Here is a 21,811-nt window from a genome sequence, read left to right as displayed (position 1 = left end):
TGCTGAGGGACAAGTGTCCTTGTGTCCCTGCATGCAGGACACTGAAGTGTCACACTGAAAGCTGCCAACATCCAGAGCTTGACCTGCTGCCCAGACATCCTCAGTATTGTTAAAAGAGAATAGATTTTTGTGTGTTTGGGTTTCTAATCTATGGATCTTCCTATGAATCACTGTGTGGTGCTGTGAGCCAAGGTGTGCAGCATAAGAGAGGTGCTAGTTAAAGCTCAAACAGAACACAAGGAGCTGTGGCCAAAGGATACACTGTGAACTCTACCTCTGGCACCTCATGGTCCACAGAGAGCTCACAGTTTTTAATTCCTGATTTTCTGATGTAGATTTCAGGGCTGTTTGGGATAATGACAGCTTCTGTTTGTGGATGAAACCTTTCTGTGCCACTAAAACTTCTTCCTTCCCCATTCACTCCACCCCAAGACAGCACACATGCTGCAGTCACTGACCAGGTGTGTTCCAAGTTGTGCTCTGCCCCTGTGAAACCCTATTTGTACCTCATGGGTGATGAGCACGCCTGATTTAACACCTAAATCTGCGTGCGTGTGACAAAACCACTGACTGCTTCAATTTGATTTCATCCCAGAGGCTGCTCCAGGACTCTCTGCTCACAGAAGATGGTCCTGAGTCGGGTGATACCTTCAGTAGAAGCCCCTGGCACTGCAGCTCCTGTGCAGCACCCCAGCTCCCCACTGTGTATTGGGCTGTCACTGTTAATTGGGCTGTCACTGTTAATTGGGCTGTCACTGACCTTTCAGGCAGCTCTTTCTGTCCCACGCACACAGCAGGGCTGGGTGACGTCTGTGCTCTTATTTCCCACCTTGCCTCTCACCCTCCTTCCCCCTGAGCTCTCCTCTGCTCTCCAGCAGCCACAGATTGCTCCATGAGAAACTGATGCATGAAGTAGTTTGAAATCAAAGTTGTGGGAACAGCGCTGACGGTAATGCCAGTTATTTACTCAGGAATGCTTAATTAGGTGGTTAAGACCAGGATCTGACTTTAATTCAGACCAGACCAAATGAAACAGGGCTTTGTTTGTTTTTAATTTCCCTTACGTCTTTGGCAGTGTGAGAATTAACACGTGGGGACGTGGGAGCATCGGCTCATGGAAGTGAGATTTAACTTTGAGAAGTGTGATTTAACTTTGAGAGATAACCAGTGCTGACTCCCTCGCTGTGTCCAGTGGCCTCACAAAACTCCTTCTGGAAGCTGCTTCTGTTCCCATTCTCCTGGCTCCAGGACTCCAGCAGGGATTGCAACAAGCACAAGGGAATACTTGTTTCCCTAAGAAAGAGGACGTTGCAGAACAGGTTTTACACAGGGGCAGAGCTTTGTTCCAGATGGGATCCATCCCAAAACAGCACTAGGACTTGTCCAAACAAGGAGTGAGATGTGACACTAGCATAAAGTAAAAAGGGGAGGTAAAAAGCTGAGGAAGAAATGTGTAGGTGGGAATGCAGATGACTTTTTGTGGTGTTCAGAAACTTCCAGTAGTTTTGAGTTACAGAAGGAACTGTTCTATAACCAGCTGAGCAAGTAATTTGGTATTTCGATGCTGTACTCTGACAATTTCACAAATATTAATTATCCTTCTTTATATTTCTCGTAAAAGTACTAGCTTTGAGCAGAATGCCAGAAAATCCTGGACCCTCGCTTCTAATTAACCCATATTAGGCAGAAATTATCAAAGATTTGGGGAATGTGAGCTCAGGGGCTGGACTGGGTCTGTTGGAATTGCAGGTCCAAGATCTACACCCAAGTTATTACCCTTTATGTCTTTAATATAGGAGCTAATAAACAAGAAACCCCTCAGCAGGTAGTTCCTGATGGATTGTGTATCACAGCACAAACACCACTATCTTCTTATATCAAAATATACATTGAACTGTTGTTGTTGAGAATAATTGTCACTGTACATTATGTGATTCTCCCATATGGGTTAAGCACAAGTGAGTGCTGGCTGAAGTGATGTAACATTAGAGGAAAAAGCTGAGTTATGTTCTGTGTTGCAAGATCAGCAGATGCACAGTTCAGGGTTCATTTTTAGGGCTCATTTCTCCTCCCCAAGCCCATAGATGAGTTCTGCCCGTGCCAGCACAGCCCAGATATAAAAATAATGTAAACTATTTCTTATGGCTTGGAGTAGACAAAGTGAATGGAGTCAAAGGGCTCATCTCAGCATAAAGACACATGAAATAATTCCCAGATGGATTTACATCAATTATAGTGAAATCTTTGCCAAACTTGAATATCATTTATTTTCCTCCACCTATAACAATCTCTGATCTTTTAAGCGGGTCCTTTTCAGACCGGGGACTGCTGCAGCCGTGTCGGTGTGGAGTTGATGCCCCGACGGATCCCACTATCCCCAGGAGAACCCACTCCTCTCGCCACTCCCGCTCCCCTCAGGGTTTCCCATTCCCATCTCGCTATTCTCGCTCCCCTCAGGTTTTCCCGCCCCTCTCGCCATTCCCGCTCCCCTCAGGGGATCCCACACCCCTCAGCGCACCCCCACCCCATTCCCGCCAGCCCCGCGCGCCTTAAAGCCGCAGGCTCCTCCCGCGCCGCTCCCCTGCCTGCGCCCGCGCCGCGCCTACCGTTGCCCCTTTAAGGTTACCGCGGCGACGGGCCCGGGCGAGAGCGAGGCGCATTGACGTCAGGGCGGGCGGGGCCCGTCCGGCCGGTCGGTTTCCGGTGCCGCCGCTGCAGCGAGGCCGCGGCCGGGCCGGGACGGGCGGGGGGTCCCGGCGGAGCCGCCGCAGGTGAGCGGGGCGGGGGCAGCGGCCGGGCGGCCCCGGGGCGGCGGCGGGGCCGGGGGCGGCGAGAACCGCGCGGGACGGGCGCGGAGCGGGAGGCTGCGGCCTTGGGGCGGGGCCGGCCCGGCCCGGCTGAGGGAGCGGGGCCGCGGCTCCGGGGCTGCTGCGGGGACAGCGGCGCCTTCTCGGGTCGGTGTCCGAGAGAGCCCCGCGGGCTGTGGGGCCGGGTCCAGAGGCGCTTCACGGCCTTTGGGCCGGTTTGCCCCCGCGGCTCCGTACCCCGCCCCGGGGTACCGGCTCGGTGCCGTCCCGGTGGCCCCGGGTGCGAAGCGGCCGCAGCCCCTGGAGCGCTGCGTGATGGGCTGGGCTGGGCGGGGCAGCCACGCCTTGGGCAGCTCGGGGAAGCTTTGGGATTGTGCAGAAAAAATGGCTCGTAGAGATAAATAGCGGCGTTTTCATTTTGCCCGTGATGCCGCATTTCCTGCCCCGCTCTGCCCTTCTGGCGTGGCCCGGGGCCGCTCACGGGGCCGCTCGGTGAGCGCTGACCTTCAGTGCGGGCTGCCAGAACGAAAGGAGCGACTGGGGAACTTCTGGGCGCTCTGTCAGCCCGTGGGGAGGCCACGCTTTGTGTTTATGCAATGCACAATACACGTGTGTGTGTGTGTGTCCGTCCTTGAGCAGGGATTAGGTGTGACAGTCACAACACCTGCGTGAAGTGTTGGTAATTCCTTATTAACTCGAAGCCTTTGTAATCTCCAGCAGCAGAATTCATAGGGGCACGTTGTGTTGCCTCTTTGCCCTGGGTTTTTCTGCTGCTGCATCAGCAGGATAAACCCCATGGTGTGACTTCAGTGACTTGTCATTTCTCAAAATTATTTTGACTGAATCCGTTTTTTCCCTTTCAAAAGCTGATCCCGGGATCAACATATCTTACTGCATATAAATAAGCTGTTGCCACACTCCCTGTACCAGGTAACTTCCTTTATATTTCATCCAAAAATGCCCTGAGAAATTCTTCCCTGTTTCTTTAATTCTCACAGTGTTAATTTTCTTATGAAAAAAATGACATGAAATGTGTGTCTATATACATGTATACTTAAACAATGTATTTTAAAATGGTTTTATTAACTTGTGGTGGGCTGAGCCAGGCTAGATGCTAAGCACCCACCAAAACTGCTCCATCACTGCCCTCTTTAACTCAACAACAGAAGGGAAATATAAGGAAAGGTTCCTGGACTGAGATAAGGGAGAGATCACTCACCATTTGCCATCATGGGCAAAACAGACTCCACCGGGGGAAATTGGTAATAAATTAAACTAATTAAATTTGAGTAGGATAATGAGAAATAAAGCCAGATCTTACAGACATCTTCCTGGCCCTCTCCCTTCTTTCCAACCTTAACTTTACTCCTGATGTTCTTTGCCTCTCCTCAGAGGATGGGGATTGCAGTCAGTTCCTTGCACGCTGTCTCTGCTGCTCCATCCTGCTCAGGGGAAGGTCTCACACCTTCCCCATGGGAGACAGTCCTCCATGGGCTTCTCCAACATAAATCCTTCCTGCAGGCTGCTCTCCAGCCTGCTTTCCCTCCCATGGTCACAGCTCCTGCCAGAAAACCACCTCAGCACAGGATTCCTGTGGGTCACACTGTGATTTCCTCTGCTCCAGTCCTCCACAGGGTGTAGGTGGATCTCTGCTCCCCTTTGGACCTCCAGGGGCTGTGGATGGATCTCTGCTCCCCTTTGGACCTCCAGGGGCTGTGGATGGATCTCTGCTCCCCTGTGGATCTCCAGGGCCTGCAGGTGGATCTCTGGTCCCTGGGCTGCATCACAGGCTGCCAGGGAATCCATACAGCCTGGAGCCCCTCGTGCTCTGACCCTGGGGGCTGCAGGGCTGTTTTTCCCAGTTTTTCCCATTTATTCCCCCTCCTCTATCTGGCTGGAGCTGCCATCTCTCCTCCCTCCTTAGATCCATTGTCCCCAAGGCTGTGTCACTGTCACTGGTGGGCCCAGCCTCAGCCAGTGGCAGTTTCATGTTGGAGCTGAGTGGCACTGGCTCTGTTTGATATGGAGAACGCAGCCAGCAGCTTCTCACAGAAACCCCCTGTACCCCAAAATCTGGAAGTAGAAACCCAGTACAAACTTGAAAGGGGAGAAAAATCTCCTTAAGAACATTTCTGAAAATGTTATAGCTGAAGTCTTTAGAACACCTGGCCTCATGACAGATGTTTAAAGCTGCACTCTTCGTTATTTACAGTTGCAGAGGTATTTTGGGATTGCAGTGTATCCATGAAATAAGTGATGAGCTATGAGCAGGTTTCAGTTACACAGGAGCTTTTTAGGAGCTGTGTCTGTAATCCATAACTTCCGACAGCCAACCCTGCCCTGGCATTTTGGCTTCAACCTGAGCATGTTCCACTTCCGAATGCTGCTCGTGCCTGGCCTCTCACATTTCCAGCTCCCACCCACCTCCCTCCTGGCCCTCACCCAGCCCCATGACCCCGCACAGCTCCTGACAGGAGCCTCCAGTCCTACAAAACCCTCAGTTCAGGTGGGATCTTCCCTCACACAGGACTTGAGTTGTTGAAGGTTTCTCAGCTTTTCCTTTTCTGCCTGTGGCTGTAGAACCCCCAGAGTTCTGATTTCTGATTTCTTTCCAGGTGCTAAATAAGTTCCCAGCATTTTCTTTAGCTTAGTTTGGTAAAGGCATTTTTTTGCTGTGGTATCAGTAAGATAATGCAGCATAACTTTATTTTAGGCTGCACCATCTTTGTTTCCAAAGCAGTTTCCAGTAGTTATGTATTATTTAACCTCCTCCTTCTGTTCCCTTCAGCCATGGCAGCTTCCAGCAGCAGCAGCAGCGAGGAGGAGCGGAGCCTTCGGGAGTGTGAGCTTTACATCCAAAAACACAACATCCAGCAGCTGCTGAAGGATTGCATCGTGCAGCTGTGCACTGTGAGACCTGAGCGACCCATGGGCTTCATCAGGGAGTACTTTGAGAGATTGGAGAAGGTAAAAACACAGAGGGTGGAACAAATTATATTGAGATGTGTTTTTGTCACTTAGGGGCTGAGCTGCAGATTTGACCAGTTGTGTTGACTGTTTGAAATTGGAAGTGGTGCTTTTGGAAAGCAGATCCTGTTTTCCAGTAGTTGTGCACCTCTGTCACACCAGAGCCTGTAGGACAGACCATGAGGTGACAAGCAGACTTAGCCAGGTGTGATCCCAGCCCAGTGCTTACTCATGGAGGATACACAGCATACATGGGTGTGTCTGGAGCTGGAGAGCTCTGGGGATTGACCTTGCTGGATGCTGCTGAGGGCATTTGGATTCTTCTATTGATTTCCAGTAATGTGGGCAGAGCACAGAAGTGGTGCCAGTGGTATTATCCAGGCCTGGTTGAAGATAAATGAATATTTGCATTGCAGATCTCTGCAAGAGCAAGCCTGTTTGTGCCTTCTCTTGGGAGTTCAGTGTTGCTGTCCCTCTTGTGTTTGCCCTGAGCTCCCTTTGGTGTTTTTGTTGTTGCTGGAAGCATTCTGGGATCTTGGGAATAGAAAGCATTGAAACAGTGATTTCACACTCTTCTGACCTGGTAATTTTGTATATTGATCACTAAGCAGGTAGGAGAAGGAGCTGCAGTGGAAATAGGAAGATTAAAGGCTCGTGCAGAGGAAAGGTTGGATGCAACTGTGCTCAGAAGATGGAATTAGTAAATAATGCAGCTGTGACCTTGTGCAGCTCTTGTTTGCAGGTGCTGCTCTCAGTGCTTGTATAGGGCAGTTAGATATTGATGGGTTTTTTTCCTAGTGAGTTTCTAATTGCTGCTATAAAGAAGAGGGAAATTAACACTGCAGATCATAAATATGTCTTGTAGAAATTGTATTTTAATGGAAGTGTTCAGGATAAGTACTAGAAAATCACCAAGGGAGGCAGCCTACCTGCTATAACTCTTAATTTATTTGGGGAACATTTTGCTTATGAAATTAAGAGCTCTGACTTTTTTGGTTGTCCGTATCAGCAACAAACCAGTGAATAATGAGTTTCTTAAAAATCCCTTGTGCCTGTTACAATGACTCCTTCCACTCCTTGGATTCTTGAGTTTTGAGGTACTGCTAGGTTGGGAATTTTAAAGCATCACCACAGGTATCTATAGACAAAATTTTACCAAGTAAACCATATTACTGTGCTTAGAATAAATCCTCAACCAATCCGTATGTGGGGATATAAAATGGGATTATTTGGGTGCTTTTGTGCAGTGGATTTATGATCAGCATGCAGTATTTGGGAACTTAATTTGTTTTTTAGCAAGATAACAAGTCCAGCTCTGAATTTAATGACATGTTGGAATTGAATAAGTTGATGATTTTATTCTGGTGCCCATTGGCTCTTTGTGCACTTGGTCAGCCTACACTGGAGCTGAAAATAAAACTGGTTAGGAGATGTTTTTTCCCCTTAAATTGCTCTGAATTTTGGTCAGGGTTTTTTCTCATGGTTTCCAAGTGCCCTCTAGTGCAGCTGTAGCTACAGAAACTGGAGCATTTTTTTTTGTTGCCTCCTTTGGTTTAAACTTTCTGCAGCTTCCCCTGGGTGCTTTCCCCACTCAGCTGGGCTGTTTCCCCAGTAACTGGTGTATTTTAAATGAATATATTATTTTAGCCATATGTAACTTGATGCTGTGGTACCTGCCCAGCTCTCAGGTGAGCTGTGAGCATCTTGTGCTGGGCAGGAAACTCCTGACATCCCTGTCTGCAGAGCACAAATTGTCACTGACTTTATTAACCAGTCTTCAGCTCTGCTACAGCAAAAATGCCTGAAGTCACTCTGCTTCACCTCCCAAATCATGTCTGTTACACCTGTAATAAAGCACAGCAGCTTTTCAATGTGCTTTCTGAATTTTCCTCTCTCTGACTGAATCTCAACCTGAGTTATTTTAAATAAGATTGATTTTTGAAGGAACACCATTGAAGATTGAAGTGAGCTTGCTATTTTCTCTCTCATTCTCTTGACAAGTCATCTCTTCCACTGCACACAAACAGAGCTGATTCACTGGCATGTTATTAAAATATGCTGAAGAAATTTAAACATGCTTTAGAATTTCTGTTCAGAAACATTAAAATTGCTGCCTCCGAGATGGTTACAGCTACTACAGGAATTCAAATGTCCTCCTCTGGGTTATGAAAGCTGTTAGGTGAATCTAATTACTGCTCATTGATTGTATAAATGGTTTATTTTATCTGTTTGTGGTGTGCTAAGGCCTCTGTTCTCTTTGCTGTGCAAACATGTGTGGTAATAGCAATACCTGCTAAAAGCTGTAATGGCTCTCCAGTGCTGGGCTGGGCTGTGTAGGGCTGCTTGAGCTGTGGAAATTCAATGTAGAGATCATTATTGCAGCCTGCCCGCTGAATCCTGGCTCTTGGACATGCCTGTCCTCTGGAATAAGTGCATTGAAATACTGTGTGTGATGCAGTTATGTGCACATCAGGCTTTACAGAGAGCTGGAAGTGTGGTGGACGTGCAGTCACTGCCCCTGTTCCCCACCACCTGGCTTGCCCAGATACTATATATATTATATTCAAAAAATACTATATATATTATATTCAAAAAATATTATATATATTATATTCAAAAATTAGTATATATATTATATTCAAAATTATTATATATATTATATTCAAAATTATTATATATATATATATATATATATATATATATATATATATATATACACACATAATATTATATATATATCTGAATATTTTCGCATTTTCCTAAGTGTTTCTTTTGCAAAACAAGCTAGTTTATGAGGATATACTCTGCAGTTGTGAATTTCTGGCAGAGCTTTTTTAAAAATGCTTTTATAGCTTCTGAATGGTTGGGGTTTTTAAAGTATAATATAAATGAAATACTAATTACCAGAGGAAGTTGAGACTGTGTCTGGTGCAATGGCAATTAGCAGGTTTTACAGTGTACATAATTCTGAAATTGTGAAGGTCTCCTTCAGTAGCTGATAGACTTAAATCTGAGTATGTGAAGTGTCATCACTTCAGTATTACTTGGAATAATTGAAATGGAATTAAAGACATTGGTTATTTTTCAGGAAAAATAATGCTTGCAGTTCATGACTGACACTGAAAATTGTGAACTGCTTCATCAGCTGAAAGACCAGATCAACACTTGGATGGAATAAATAAATTATTCCATAATCTTTCTCAGATCCTGGGAATATTTATACTGATGAGTGCAGAGCAAACTGAGTTTCTTTATCCATGACCTGTTTAATGTGAGGAGCTTCTAGACTTGAACAAACAGGTTTTCCTCATAAACTGGCTAAATCCAAAGGTAGCTGGGAATAACAACTGCCACTCTTTCTTTAGGTCCTACTGTAATTATTCTCTGATCTATTGGTGTAAGAAATGGGGGTTAGTGTCAGAAATTGTAAAAGGTGTCTATCAAAAAGATGAAACAGATTATAGGATGTATGGCACAGGGGTGTCTGTCAGTGTAATAGGAATATCTGGAGATTTATAGTTTAGTTGCTACAGTGATGTTTGGAGCTGATGATCTTGGAGGTCTCTTTTACTCTCATTCTATGGTTCTGTTGTATGATTCGTCTCAGGGAGAATCTTACTGGTGAATGTGTGTATGGACTGTTCAGAGAAAGTGGTGTATTTTAAATTAATACATTATTTTACCCGTATGTAACTTGTTTCTGTGTCCATCCCCTACTTACTATTCTAAAAAATGTTAATATTAATTTTGGGTCAGACAGAAGTTACCAGTTATAATTTTTTGTGTTAGTGCAGTTTCCTTCTCCCTGAGTGGGGCATTGCCCTGAGGAGTCTCTTGAAGAGTGTTTTGATAACAACTCCCTCACTAAATGCTGCTGAGTGCTTCAGTCTCTGATCACAATATTTAATATTTTATGTGATACTGGAAAAAACCCAGCAGCTGGTGTTCACTTATTTAAAAAATGTCTTTTTTAATGGTTAAGTATTTTATATATGAACAAACATGTTCTGTGGTTGATGGTGGGGCGCTTTACACCAAACATTTATTACTGCTCAAGCTATTTTTAATTTCATCTCTGTCGAGATAAAATCAGAGGACAGAAATGAGTTTTAAATACATTTTGCTCCCATGGCTGGGAAATGTGGCACCATTTGATCAATGGGCAGAGAGCAGGAAGTGAAACGTGAGGCTGTGCAGCTCCTTGGCTCTGGGAGGGGAGAGGGGCAGTGGAAACTCCCAGGAATGAATGGGTGTCCCATGGCCCTTCCCTGGGGCTGGTGCTGTGATCCACAGCCTCTGCCCAGCTGGGATCAAGGACACTGGGACAGACCCAGCTTTACAAGGGCTGGAGCTCTGGGAGAACAGATGAGTCCTTGTTCTTTTACAGAATGTCCCAAACCCCTGTTTCCTAGTGCTGGGAAAGTCATTTGAGCTGTTCTGATGTCAGTGCTCTGAGTCCAGGCTTGGCTGTTTTGTTTTGAATCTGATTTTAGTTGATTGAGTGAATCTTTCGAAGAATCAAATTTCTGTGTGTTGAGTTAATTAGAAATTGTGTTATTGTAAGTACCCTGCTCTTCTAGAGTATCACTCCAACACAATAAGTAACTGAAGGAAATAAGGAAAACAAGTAACCTTATGCAAGGTTTGCATGTGGTTTGCATAAAAAAATCCCACTTTGGCCTACAGCATCCTTCCTCCAGCTCTATTGAAAGCAGTGTTCATGTTTCTTTCTCCCAAAATAAATGCTGGTTAGTGAGTATCAAGTTGGTCCATGACTCAACCTCTTTGATAAGCTTCTCATGTAGCACGGATTTCTGAGGAATTGCTCCTCTGTCTTTCAACTCCAAAAAGGCTTTAACACCTCGCAGCTGAGGGGAGGAATGGGGGGTTTGCAGCTGGGGAAGTTCCTTCAGCATTTGAGGAATGTCCTCATCACCTGTTGAATACACTGGCAGAAACCAGAATCAATGTGTTCACACCAATAGTTTAATAAATGAAGAATAACTCAATGAAATAAACCCCATTGTGATGTGAGTGGTAGGAATGAAAGGCACATCTACCACGTGGTTTTGAAAGGGCTTTGATCTCGGATGCTGCAGTCTCCTGTTTGCCTTAATGTGGGAATAATGGTACACAGGAAGCTGCCTGGTGTTGGCAGGCTGGGCTGGAACATGATACATCTCTGCTTGGTTATTTTTCCCTTTGGATTATGTGACACAAACATGTCTTCCTTCCTGTTTAGGAGGAAACAAAGCAGTTGTTGAATCAGCTGAAGTCTGGTTCTCGCTCCGACTCCCGGGAGGACGAGATCTCCCCTCCTCCCCCCCTGAACCCCGTGGTTAAATACAGATCACGACGTGGGGCCATCAGTGCAGAAGTCTACACAGAAGAGGATGCTGCCTCTTATGTTAGAAAGGTGCTCTGACTCTTAAACCTTGCTCAAAATTACACCCAGAATCCAAGAGTTTATCTGAACCCACCTTCTGTCCAGGGCGTTAAATAACACCGAGCTCCTGGAGCCTGTTATGTCCTAATTGCTGTAAAAAGCAGACCTGTGTGTGTGGCTGTGTAACTGGAGGACAGAATAACCCATCATGCAATTAAACCATTCATGCATTACTTAGACCTGTTCCCTTTGAAGCCATGTATATTTAGATGTGCATATATTTAGATATATAGAATGTGCTTCCAGTTATTTGGCAGCTGCAACAACGTTTGGCCTAATGGCAGAGCAGGCTTGCTGCTGTTCCCAGGAAAACACAGGTTGAACAGATACTCATCCTCTTGCAAAAAAAACTGACAAACTGAGCATGGAATTATGCTTTTCAGTTGCATAAAATAATACAAGATTATATTTTCCTTGTGTTCAAACTGTCTGTAAACATTTACTATATTTGGGGTTATATTTATAGTGCTTGAAAGAAAAATGGAAAAACTCTGCCAGTGTTTTGTAGCAATTTAAGTTGTTTATTTACCATGGGAAATAAAGAAATGTTTCATGAGAAAAATTAACCATTTGCTTTCTCTGATCCTCTCCTAGGTTATTCCAAAAGATTATAAAACCATGGCTGCTTTGGCAAAAGCAATTGAGAAGAATGTGCTGTTTACCCATCTTGATGATAATGAGAGGAGGTAGGAGGAAGTCTTGGTGGGGTTAAGGTTTGTGGAAGGGCAGAGTTCAGAAGAGCTAAATGTGTCACAAATCTGCAGTGACTCTGCAGTGGTCAGTGGGACACACAGAGCTCCAGGAGCAGTGTGGATGGGTTTGAGGGTACAGATGTGTGGAGTTGTGCAGGTTTTTGTCTGATTGTGGTGTCCTGTCCTGCAGTGACATCTTCGATGCGATGTTCCCTGTCACTTACATCGCAGGAGAGACTGTCATCCAGCAAGGCAAGTGACACTGTGTGCTCTGGGGATGGGGAGCTGGCTCTGGCCTAGTGCTCTTAGATTGTGTTTATTTTTTAATAGAAAAGCAGGCTCACTGCAGCCACACAATTTCTTGTTGTGTTCCCTGAAGCACTTGATACTGAAGTGAGGAGTTGGAGCCACTGGAGGAGGATGAGGCTTCCTTGCAGAGATTATAGTTGGGAATATTGTCCCTTGATGACTCTGGAGAAATGTTATATCAGTTTATGGATCTGGCTGGCCTTCCCAGTAATCCTGGAATTGCTGCTGATCTCCTGGGTACCAGTAGATGTCCCCTTTCATGGGACTGAGGAGTGTGAAATCAGCAAAATGTGATGTTTCACCCTGCAAACTGTGGGAAAATTTGCCAACATTGTTGGAGTCTAAACATCAAAGTTGGCAGAGATGCCAATTCTTTCTTATTATATTCAGTTTAGTGTATGTTCAATTTTTTTTTCTCTTCTTTAGGTGATGAAGGTGATAACTTCTATGTTGTTGATCAAGGAGAAATGGATGTAAGCATTCCTGGTAGTTTATTATGATCTCTTCATTCCTAGAAGAAGAATACTCTGATATAGGAGTATTCTTCTATAGGCCTCTTCTACAGACCCTGCCTTTAGCAGCTTTGCTCGTTTTATGTTCTTACTTCTATAAGTTTGTTTTGCTCCTTAAGAGCTCAGTCTGATTGCACAGACTGAGTTTAAAAATTAATGATTTGGACATGATACAGATGTTTTAAGCATGCAGGGTGGAGTTGAGGTGTGGGGCTGTCTTTAAGAACAACCGGACTTTTATTTTCCAGCCCAGCTCATTCATAGCTGACAGACCTTGTTGAGGTGTTGTTTCTCAGGAGTCTGTGCATGAGATGTAGAAGAGAATCCCTTTGTCAACAAAAATTCAAATTGTGCTGGGTTCGGAAGCATTGGCAAAACCCTGAAATAATCAACCTTAGTACAGATGTGAGAATTTCCTTGTCCTCCCAAGGGAGCAGAGGGCAGCAGGAAGCTGAGGGCTGTCTGACCACGCTCTGCCTTGCAGGTTTACGTGAACAGTGAGTGGGCCACCAGTGTGGGTGAGGGTGGCAGCTTTGGAGAGCTCGCCCTCATCTACGGCACCCCCCGAGCTGCCACCGTCAAAGCCAAGACCAACGTCAAGTTGTGGGGCATTGACAGGGACAGCTACAGAAGGATCCTGATGGCAAGTAGCCCTCAAAACCTGGGTTTGTGCTTTGGGGGTTATGTATCCTGGGTGTCTGTCCTTCTGCCTGTCCTCTGCTGGAGTTGTTTATTCCAAATCCTGCTGTCTCTTCGGTAATCAGAAAGCTGATTACTCAACGTGCATCTCTCCGGCGCAGGGCAAGGGGGAATCTTGCATTAGTGAGCAAAACAATGCCAGTATTAAACTGAGCTGAGGGTGAAATAAGGCTGCAAGAACTGCTGAGTACTTTAGGAATGTTGCTCAACTGGAATATTACTGAGAGAACTCAATTTCAAAACATTTCATCTTGTGGGTTTGGGGTCTGTGAGACAGAACACTGTGTGTCTGGTTAAATTTGTTTGTGTCTGGAGTTTTATTTAGAGTAGACAGAGCACTTACTTTGTGTCCTTTCCTTTTTTTTATAGGGAAATACTTTGAGAAAGAGAAATATGTATGAGAAATTCCTTAGTAAAGTATCTATATTGGGTAAGTGAGCAGATTTTTGTTCTGGAGTGGAATCAGTTGGCACATTGTAATGAAGCTGTTACCCAGCATTATGATGATTACAGGCTGTTGTGGGAACTCATCACAACTGCTTCTCTGCATCAATCCAAAATAACCCTAATTCAGGTCTTGATCACTGATGCACAAATGCAGGCAGAAATACACTGACCTCTGTATAAATACAGAGCAGAAGGTGTAATTTGTGCCTTGAGAAGACACTCCAGTAATGAACTCTTAAACATCTGCAGAATCTCTGGACAAGTGGGAGCGTCTCACTGTGGCTGATGCCTTGGAACCGGTACAATTTGAGGATGGGCAGAAGATTGTGGTCCAGGGAGAGCCAGGAGATGAATTCTTCATTATCTTGGAGGTAAGCAAGCTCAAAATTGCAGGCTCAGAACTTGACTTTTCTTGGTTGTGTCCCTAAGCAGGCACTTGGACAAGAACAAAACATAAGAATGTACTTCCAGAGAATCACTAAAGAAACATCATCTTGCTGGACATGCAGTAACTTGGATTTAGTTTTGCTGTTTTCACAAATGATACTTCAGGAAAAAAGTAACAAGTTTCTGACTGAAAGCAGTTTATCTTTCTGAGAGTAGAGACCTGTTCTGGATAGCTGCTAATGCCTTACTTGTGTTCTGTCTGGTGATTTGTGTTTATTCTGGGTTTTTTGCTTGTCATACTATAATATTTGTACTATTCTGAGGAAAACCAGGAAGAATTCACTGCTGTAGATGTGTAAATGTTCAAGATGTTTAATGCTTAGAGAGGAGAGGAGCAATTGTTCTTGAATAGCAGTTAGGTGAACTGTGCAAGGCCTGTGAAGTGGCTTTTGAACTGAGGCATGCTAACAGTTATTTGTGCAAAGCAGCTGATTCTGTGTGCAATTCAGTGTTTGGAGTGGAAATTGCAGTTGTTTGACTGCTGTCATTTATTGAAGGGCACAGCTGCAGTGTTACAGCGCCGGTCAGAAAATGAGGAATTTGTTGAAGTGGGCAGACTGGGACCTTCTGATTACTTTGGTGAGTTCTGTTGTGACAACTGTGGCTGCAGACGCACTGTCACCATTTTGTCTGTGCTGTGTCAATGGTGGAGATGAGATGGATTTGCTTAATTACTGTTTTGGGCTGCTGTGGTTGCTCTCAGTGCTGGGTGAGTATCAGAGTCATTTGGCACTCAGGTGTGCACACAGGATGTGATTGTTCCACACTAATTTACTGTAAAAAAATTATTTGGCTTGACTTCTCTGCCCTGAGCAGAGCTAAATTTTAAATGACATTGTATTCCTCAGGGCTGTGTCCAGTTGAGTTTCCTGTGTCTCCAGGGATGGAGATCCCACAGCCTCTCTGGGCAATTTCATTCTCTGTCTAACCAGCCTTGTTGTGCAGAGGTTTTTTCCTTCGTGCCTGACAAGAATTTCCTGTTCTGCAGCCTGTTGCTTTCTCTCTGTCTTTCCCTGTGCAGCCTGGGTTTGTCTTTGTAGTCACTCATTACACAGCTGAAGACAGCAGTAAATAGGAAAATTCCTTCCTTGGCCTTCTGTTCTCCAGGTCAGACAGGAAGCTGGTCAGAACCTTGTCACAACCTGCTCTTTAATGGTTAAGCACAGCCCTCTCCCTCCCAAAACCCCTAACATTTTTCTCATGGTTTGGGTAGTTCCTCTCTTTCCTCTTGCTAAAACCTTTTGGTTGTCCAGGTTTTCAGCCCTGTAGATGATGTAAGCAGCGAATCCTCTGTTGCAAGGCCTGAATTGGGATGGACTTGAGTGCTTGGGCTCTGCCCAAAGGTCTGCTTGGCTCAGGATCTCGGACCAGACTTCATTCCATGTCATTTCATATTTTCTAATATTTCCCTCTGTGTTCTCTTGAGTTTCCCACTCTAAATATTATCACAGTCGTGTTCAGGTGCTGCAGACCTTTCCTTCAGGGGTTTAACTCTCCTTAGAACCCCCTTATTCTTCAGCAAGCTTCTCTTTTGGAGGCTGCTGAGTTCAGGAGTTTTAATTGGGCACAGAAGAAAAGTTTTCCTCATTTCTTTGGAACATCCCTTCTGATAATGCAGGCAGAAGTGTTCTCCAAGGAACACTGAGTTCTTTCCTCAGTCCTGAACATGGAAAGAGCTCAAGTCCAAAACCAAGCAAACAAACCCCAGAGCTGCTGCTCTGGTTTCTTCCATGCTTGTTGTAGGAATGTTAGGGGTTGTTTCTGTTGCTGATAACAGGGGTTTGTTGAAAATTTCATTTCCAAACATGTTGTTCAGCAGTTGAAACAAAGCTTTTGGCATATTTCTGCAAAACTTCAGAAATGGGATCCAGTGGGACTTCAAAATGCTCCTTTTCCACAGCCCCATGACAAAGTCAGAGTTTTGATTCTGGCCAGCAATGGGTCACAAGCTTCTGTCTGGTGCATGAATGTTTCATTTGTTTGTTTACTTCAAAACCATGTCCTAAGTTTCCTAGAAACATCAGAATTGAGCAGTTCTATTAGAAAAATAACTACATGTTGGCTAGGAAAATTACACTGTGAATTGAAACATGACCTTTTCTCACAGAGACACATTGAAAATTTTTAGGCTTTTTTCAGAGAGACTTGAATGTGGACAGGCTTTTTAATAACAAAATCAACAAGTAGGGTTTTTTTTAAACTACCCTCAGAGCTGCTTTTAGTGTAATTACTTAGGTACTTGTTCTGAGCAGTGCTAAAGCCTGAATTACCTCCTCTGCAATTTCAAGGGGAGAAGTGTTGTTATTTGCAGGGTATATTCATATTACATATATATATATATAAATATATAAACACAAATACACATATATGTATATTTGCAGGTCCTCCCATGGAAGGGAGGAATGATGAATCTGACTCCATGTGCTCAGAAGATTAATTTATTATTTTATGATACTATAATATATTAAAGAATGCTGTAGATATGTAAATTAAATGTTCAAGATGTTTAATGCTTAGAGAGGAGAGGAGCAGTTCTTCTTATACTGCAGTTAAGTGAACTCTGCAAGGACTAAGTGGCTTTTGAACTGAGGCATCCTAACAGTTATTTGTGCAAAGCAGCTGATTCTGTGTGAAATGAACTAAACTATACTAAAGAATACAGAAAAGATACTTAGAGAATGCTAAAAAGATAATAATGAAAACTTGTGACTCTCTCCAGAGTCCTGACACAGCTTGGCCCTGATTGGCCAAAGAGTCAAAACAACTCACAGCAGAATCCAATGGAACAATCTCCAAACACTTTCCACATGAGCACAACACAGGAGAAGCAGATGAGATAAGAATTGTTGTCATTTTTCTCTGAGGCTTCTCAGCTTCCCAGGAGTAAAATCCTGGGCGAAGGAATTTTTCAAAAACGTGAATACCACAGAGAGGGGTCATTTCTTTGCCTTTTTTTTTTTTCCCATTGATTGGTAACTCTGCTGTCTGTTTCTGCTGTCCCAGGTGAGATTGCTCTGCTGATGAACCGTCCTCGTGCTGCCACCGTCGTGGCTCGTGGCCCCTTGAAATGTGTGAAGCTGGACCGGCCCCGCTTCGAGCGCGTGCTGGGCCCCTGCTCGGATATCCTCAAGAGGAACATCCAGCAGTACAACAGTTTTGTATCACTGTCTGTCTGAAACCTTCCTCCCTGTCCAAGCCATGCTTCACAAATGCAGACTGCTTCCTTCCCCTTGTGCAGAGCCACATCGCCACTGGCATTTGCAGCTTCCTGTCCGGGTAAAAACAAAAAAAAAAAAAAAAAAGAAAAAAGGAAAAAAAAAAGGAAAAAAATAAACTGCTTATCATGGCACTGTCATTAATTTAGAGCATATTATTTCTGTGCTCTCTGTCCCATTAAATTAATAGAAAAAGTTCAGTGGAGACGTTTGCTTCTCTCTGTGCACCAGTGTCCAACTCCGGCCGGTGCTCAGCGAGGGAGAGACCTCCTGGCACCACGCCATTGCCATAGAGTGAGGAGGTGACAGTAAAAGGGGGGGAAAACAGTTCTTTTAAAGGTGTTTCTCAAATTATTGGACAGATTTTAAGGCTGTGGTCATCACCTGCTGTATTTCTTTTCACATGAGAGCTACCCTTGTAATTGAGCTTCTTGGGGCTTGGGGTTTCCTGGGTTTTGTTTTCATTTTCTGGGTACTGTAATCCTAGGCTCAATCGTGAGGCATCAGCTGCTAAGAAAGCCACAGTTGGAATTTACCAGTATAATTGTTCCTGTGTCTGCTGGTTTAAGATTGCTTAGTTCTGTTCTTGTCAAGTGTAAATCAAAAGCTTTCCAGGTTAATAGTTCTGGTGAACTTCAGCTGTTGATCCATTTGCTGACTTGCCGCAACTGATCTTTTCCACTTGTTCTTTCTCCAGCCATAGATTTGCCATTTAAAACTCTTCCTGTTCCAAGTGGCAAGAACCAAATGCTCCATGAAATGCCTGACTGTGATCTCTAGTACATAGATTGGTGTAAGAATGGTGCAGCTGTCCAGCTGTTAGTACTGTTGGAGTGCTTAGATTGGTGTAGAAGTCGAAAGCAAACATTTGATTTTCCCTGTGAATTGTTTTGTTAATCCTCAGTTGACTTTTAAAAAATCACCATCACTTCAAGTGACCCTTTGTTACCAGGGAAAATAAATGCTGAGTGTTTTGGCCAGTATCAGTTGCAGGTGACAAGATTGCTGGTCTGTAGAGCTCCATTATTCTTAGTAGAGAATGTGTGGCAAAAAACCTGAATATTTGAACTTACCTGCAACACTCAGTTGTTTCAAGTTTTTAGAGCTGTCAGTTCATCATTTTAAAAATGGTTCACCATAATTCTAGTTCAAAGCCAAAAGGTGCATTCTCTTTTCTTGCTTATGGAATTTCCGCCACACTTATTTAATCTATTTTTTTTTCCCCCCAGTTCAATCTGTTGCGGAGTCTTAAATGTATTTCAGTATTTCCCAGCTTTGTGTTCCATTACTCTGTGCTCACCAAGACTTCCCAAAAGTTTTTACTGAATTCCACGGTTCAATAATTGTAGGCAATTTTTAAGGTTTCCTTTAAACTGTAATTTATATCAAGTAGCATAGGTTTGTATTTGGGAGTGACAGCAAGCAGTTTGGCATTTGTTGTGCAACTACTTTAACGATGGAGCCCTCGTTTTATTTCCTTTCTGAGGTGGATTGGATGCGAATGCAACGTTTTCCCAGGCATGGACAGAATCAGGAAGAGTCTGCTAATTCATGCAGAGTAATACTGAAGGTATCAAGCCTTTACAAAAGGTTTCAGGGTATTTCTGAAACTGAAATCCCAGGAAGGGGATTGAAATGCTTGTGGTTTGAGTTCTCTATTCAAGAGATGTTGAATAGAGGATTTCTGCCAGAGTCCTTAAGGAATAAGCAAATGCTACCTTTTTTGGTTCTTCGTTTTTTTTCCTCCTTCTTTTTTGGGTAAAACTTTTTTGTTAAGTTTTGACTCTGCAGGTTTTTTTCTTCATATGTGTTTTGTGTTACATTAAAGCACCAAAAACTGTGTAAACCAGTTAGAGCTCCACAAAAAAAATGCACATTTTTTTTATATAAGGCTTTCTAATCAAGTTTCACTACTGCATCTTTTTAGCTTGCTGTTTACTCCCTTTTGTAGTTTTACCTACAAGATTTTAAGATAAATCAGCTAAGTCTGAGTTAAATATTAAACACAGTTATAGCTTTACCTTTGTGTGCAATTTCAATATGTTTGAAACCACAATTGGCATAGTTTTGCCTTAGCTAACATTCAGGGCTTTAGAAGTAATTTTTTGCTAGTCTATCTTCAGCAAATTGATGAAGTCTATTGCCCTAGGAAGCTATAGTCAACCAGAGGACCATTTTTGTATTGTTACCTGACTCTATAAGTCTGATTTACTGTATGTGCTAATATATTATATTATATTCCTTTTGTTATAGATTGTCCTAATGGCAGGTAAAGCAATAAAATGATTTAAATTCTTAAATGCAATCAGCCTCTTTTATTTTATTCCCTGCCCCTGCACGGTGTTTTCCTTTGGCTTTAGAGGATGTGTTGTGAATGAGGCAGCAGAAAATAAGCAGCTTAATGGATTATCTTGGTGTAAAGTCCAGAGGGGTGAGTTCAGGTCCTGGCTTTTCCCTGGAGCCTGGAGAGAGCTCAGCCTCCACGTGCCAGCCTGGGAATTCCTCTGCTCTTGGACCTGTGTCCTGTTTGGCTCCTGGCAACTCTGATCTCTCCCAAGGTGTTCATTCCCAGCCCAGCCGTGATTTTTGGATTTCTAAGTCGGCTGCTCCCATCTCTGCAACCCCTTCATGAGCATGTGGTGGATAATCATGAATAAGTTGTGGTGGGAAAGGGAAAAGGGGGATTTTCAGCTGTGATGGAGCAGGAAAACAATTTGAAGAGTGACCTGAAGCAGCTCAGACTTGGATGTGTTTTACAGCCAGCCCCAAGGAAGCTGAGTCAGCCAGCTTGGAAGGTCCAGTAAAAATTTATCTGTCATGTCCAGGAGAATAAAAGTGAGAAGAACCCTGTACCAGCCATTTAAATATCCATGGGTATTTCCTTCACCTGCCCTCCCTTTCCCAATCCCCTCCACTGTAAAAAAACAGGCTGAAACCAGAACTTTTATAACCTAAAATGAAACTTTAAACCCTCCACTTCCAGCCTTACAACTATAAATACACACTTTATAATTACAACTTAAATTTAAGCTTATCTTCTGTTGCCATGTGCTTCCTGTTGAAGCAGCAAACAGTCACCATTGCATGGCAAAAGATGGAATTAATTCTGGGTTTGTCCTGTGTGGGGAGAGCACAAAAAGTCACCGGTAGAGGGAGATAAAACTTTGGGAATTCACTGTTCTGACAGAAATAACCAACAGAGCAAACGTGCTGAGAGGGAGACAAATCCTCTTATTTTCATCTCTTCTCTGTCCCCAAGAGCAAAAACGTCTGTAAGCCCCAAGAGTAAAAAGAGACTGCTGAAAAGTTGGAAATGCAAGGATTTGTCTGAACCACAGTTTGGGAGAGACTAAAGGAACTGGAGTGGGGTTTATGTGGGGTTTTGGTGGGGTTTATATGAGATTTTGGTGGGTTTATGTGAGGTTTTGGTTTAGATGGGATTTTGGTGGGTTTATGTGGGGTTTTTGGTGGGGTTTATGTGGGGTTTTTGGTGGGCTTATATGGAGTTTTTGCTCGCCTCTGTGATCTCAGAATACTGGAGGAATTTCTTCACTGTGAAACGCTCCAACCTTCCTCAAACACACAAATGGGCACCTGTAGGGCACACTCAGAGCAGAACTGCCCCTCTCCTGTGGCTTTGCAGTTTGGAGCCAGGTGCATTATCAGAATATTTTGGAGTTAAATGAAGCCACCAGCACAACCCCCTGGACAAACAGCAGTGGCCAAAAGAGCTTTGTCCCTTCCTTGAACCATCCAGGCACTTGTTGTGTCACTGAGCTCCCTTTGGGTCAGGCAGAGCTCCAGCCCATGGGACAATGAGCTGGTGGTGCTGGATCCTGTCCAGATCCTGCCTGGCAGCTTTTGTGCAGGGATTTGGGATCCTCTGGAAGGTCTGCAGTGCTGTAGGAGGCTTTTGTTTGACTTAAAGGTTATTTTAGAACGAGTTTCTGGTAGGTTGGTTATGGTGTGGGGTTTTTTGTTGGCTTGCTTTCCCCCCTTAAGGATGATAAATTATCAACAAACTCCTCAACTGCTTTCCTCAGGCTGCCAAAAGGCTCAGTGTAGTAATTCCTAATAGTTAAAGGAAAAAGCTATTAAGGAGAGCTTCACTAATCCAGTTATTCTTAAACCTTGCTGTTGGGACATGAAGGGTCAGCTGGGAACTGAAATAACCCTGAAAACTCCCTCCCCATGCTTTGTTTTTGTCCCCAGTTTCTGTTGCATCTCCTCAAAATGCACAGACTTGGAGAGGAGGGAGACACTGGGATAC

At 44.0% G+C, this 21,811-nt stretch overlaps 1 protein-coding gene across 2 annotated transcripts; it reads left to right on the top strand.

Moving 5' to 3' along the window:
* Positions 1-2,687: 2,687 nt before the first annotated feature.
* PRKAR1A (protein kinase cAMP-dependent type I regulatory subunit alpha) lies at positions 2,688-19,841 on the top strand. 2 transcript variants are annotated; one of them, XM_058038752.1, is made up of 12 exons: positions 2,688-2,771; positions 3,674-3,737; positions 5,596-5,774; positions 11,017-11,190; positions 11,815-11,906; positions 12,103-12,164; positions 12,648-12,694; positions 13,218-13,376; positions 13,802-13,862; positions 14,129-14,250; positions 14,824-14,905; positions 17,330-19,841. In XM_058038752.1, exons 3-12 carry the CDS (start codon positions 5,598-5,600, stop codon positions 17,500-17,502), a joined length of 1,149 nt encoding a protein of 382 aa, XP_057894735.1. In that variant the 5' UTR covers positions 2,688-2,771; positions 3,674-3,737; positions 5,596-5,597; the 3' UTR covers positions 17,503-19,841. The 2 variants fall into 2 exon arrangements, with proteins under 2 accessions (XP_057894735.1, XP_057894736.1); XM_058038753.1 differs by lacking the exon at positions 3,674-3,737.
* Positions 19,842-21,811: the final 1,970 nt, after the last annotated feature.

Source organism: Melospiza georgiana, chromosome 21 (genome assembly GCF_028018845.1).
Source record: "Melospiza georgiana isolate bMelGeo1 chromosome 21, bMelGeo1.pri, whole genome shotgun sequence".
Lineage (NCBI taxonomy): Eukaryota > Metazoa > Chordata > Aves > Passeriformes > Passerellidae > Melospiza > Melospiza georgiana.
The sequence above is the reverse complement of the archived record's forward strand: the minus strand, read 5'-3'. Positions and strand labels throughout refer to the sequence as shown.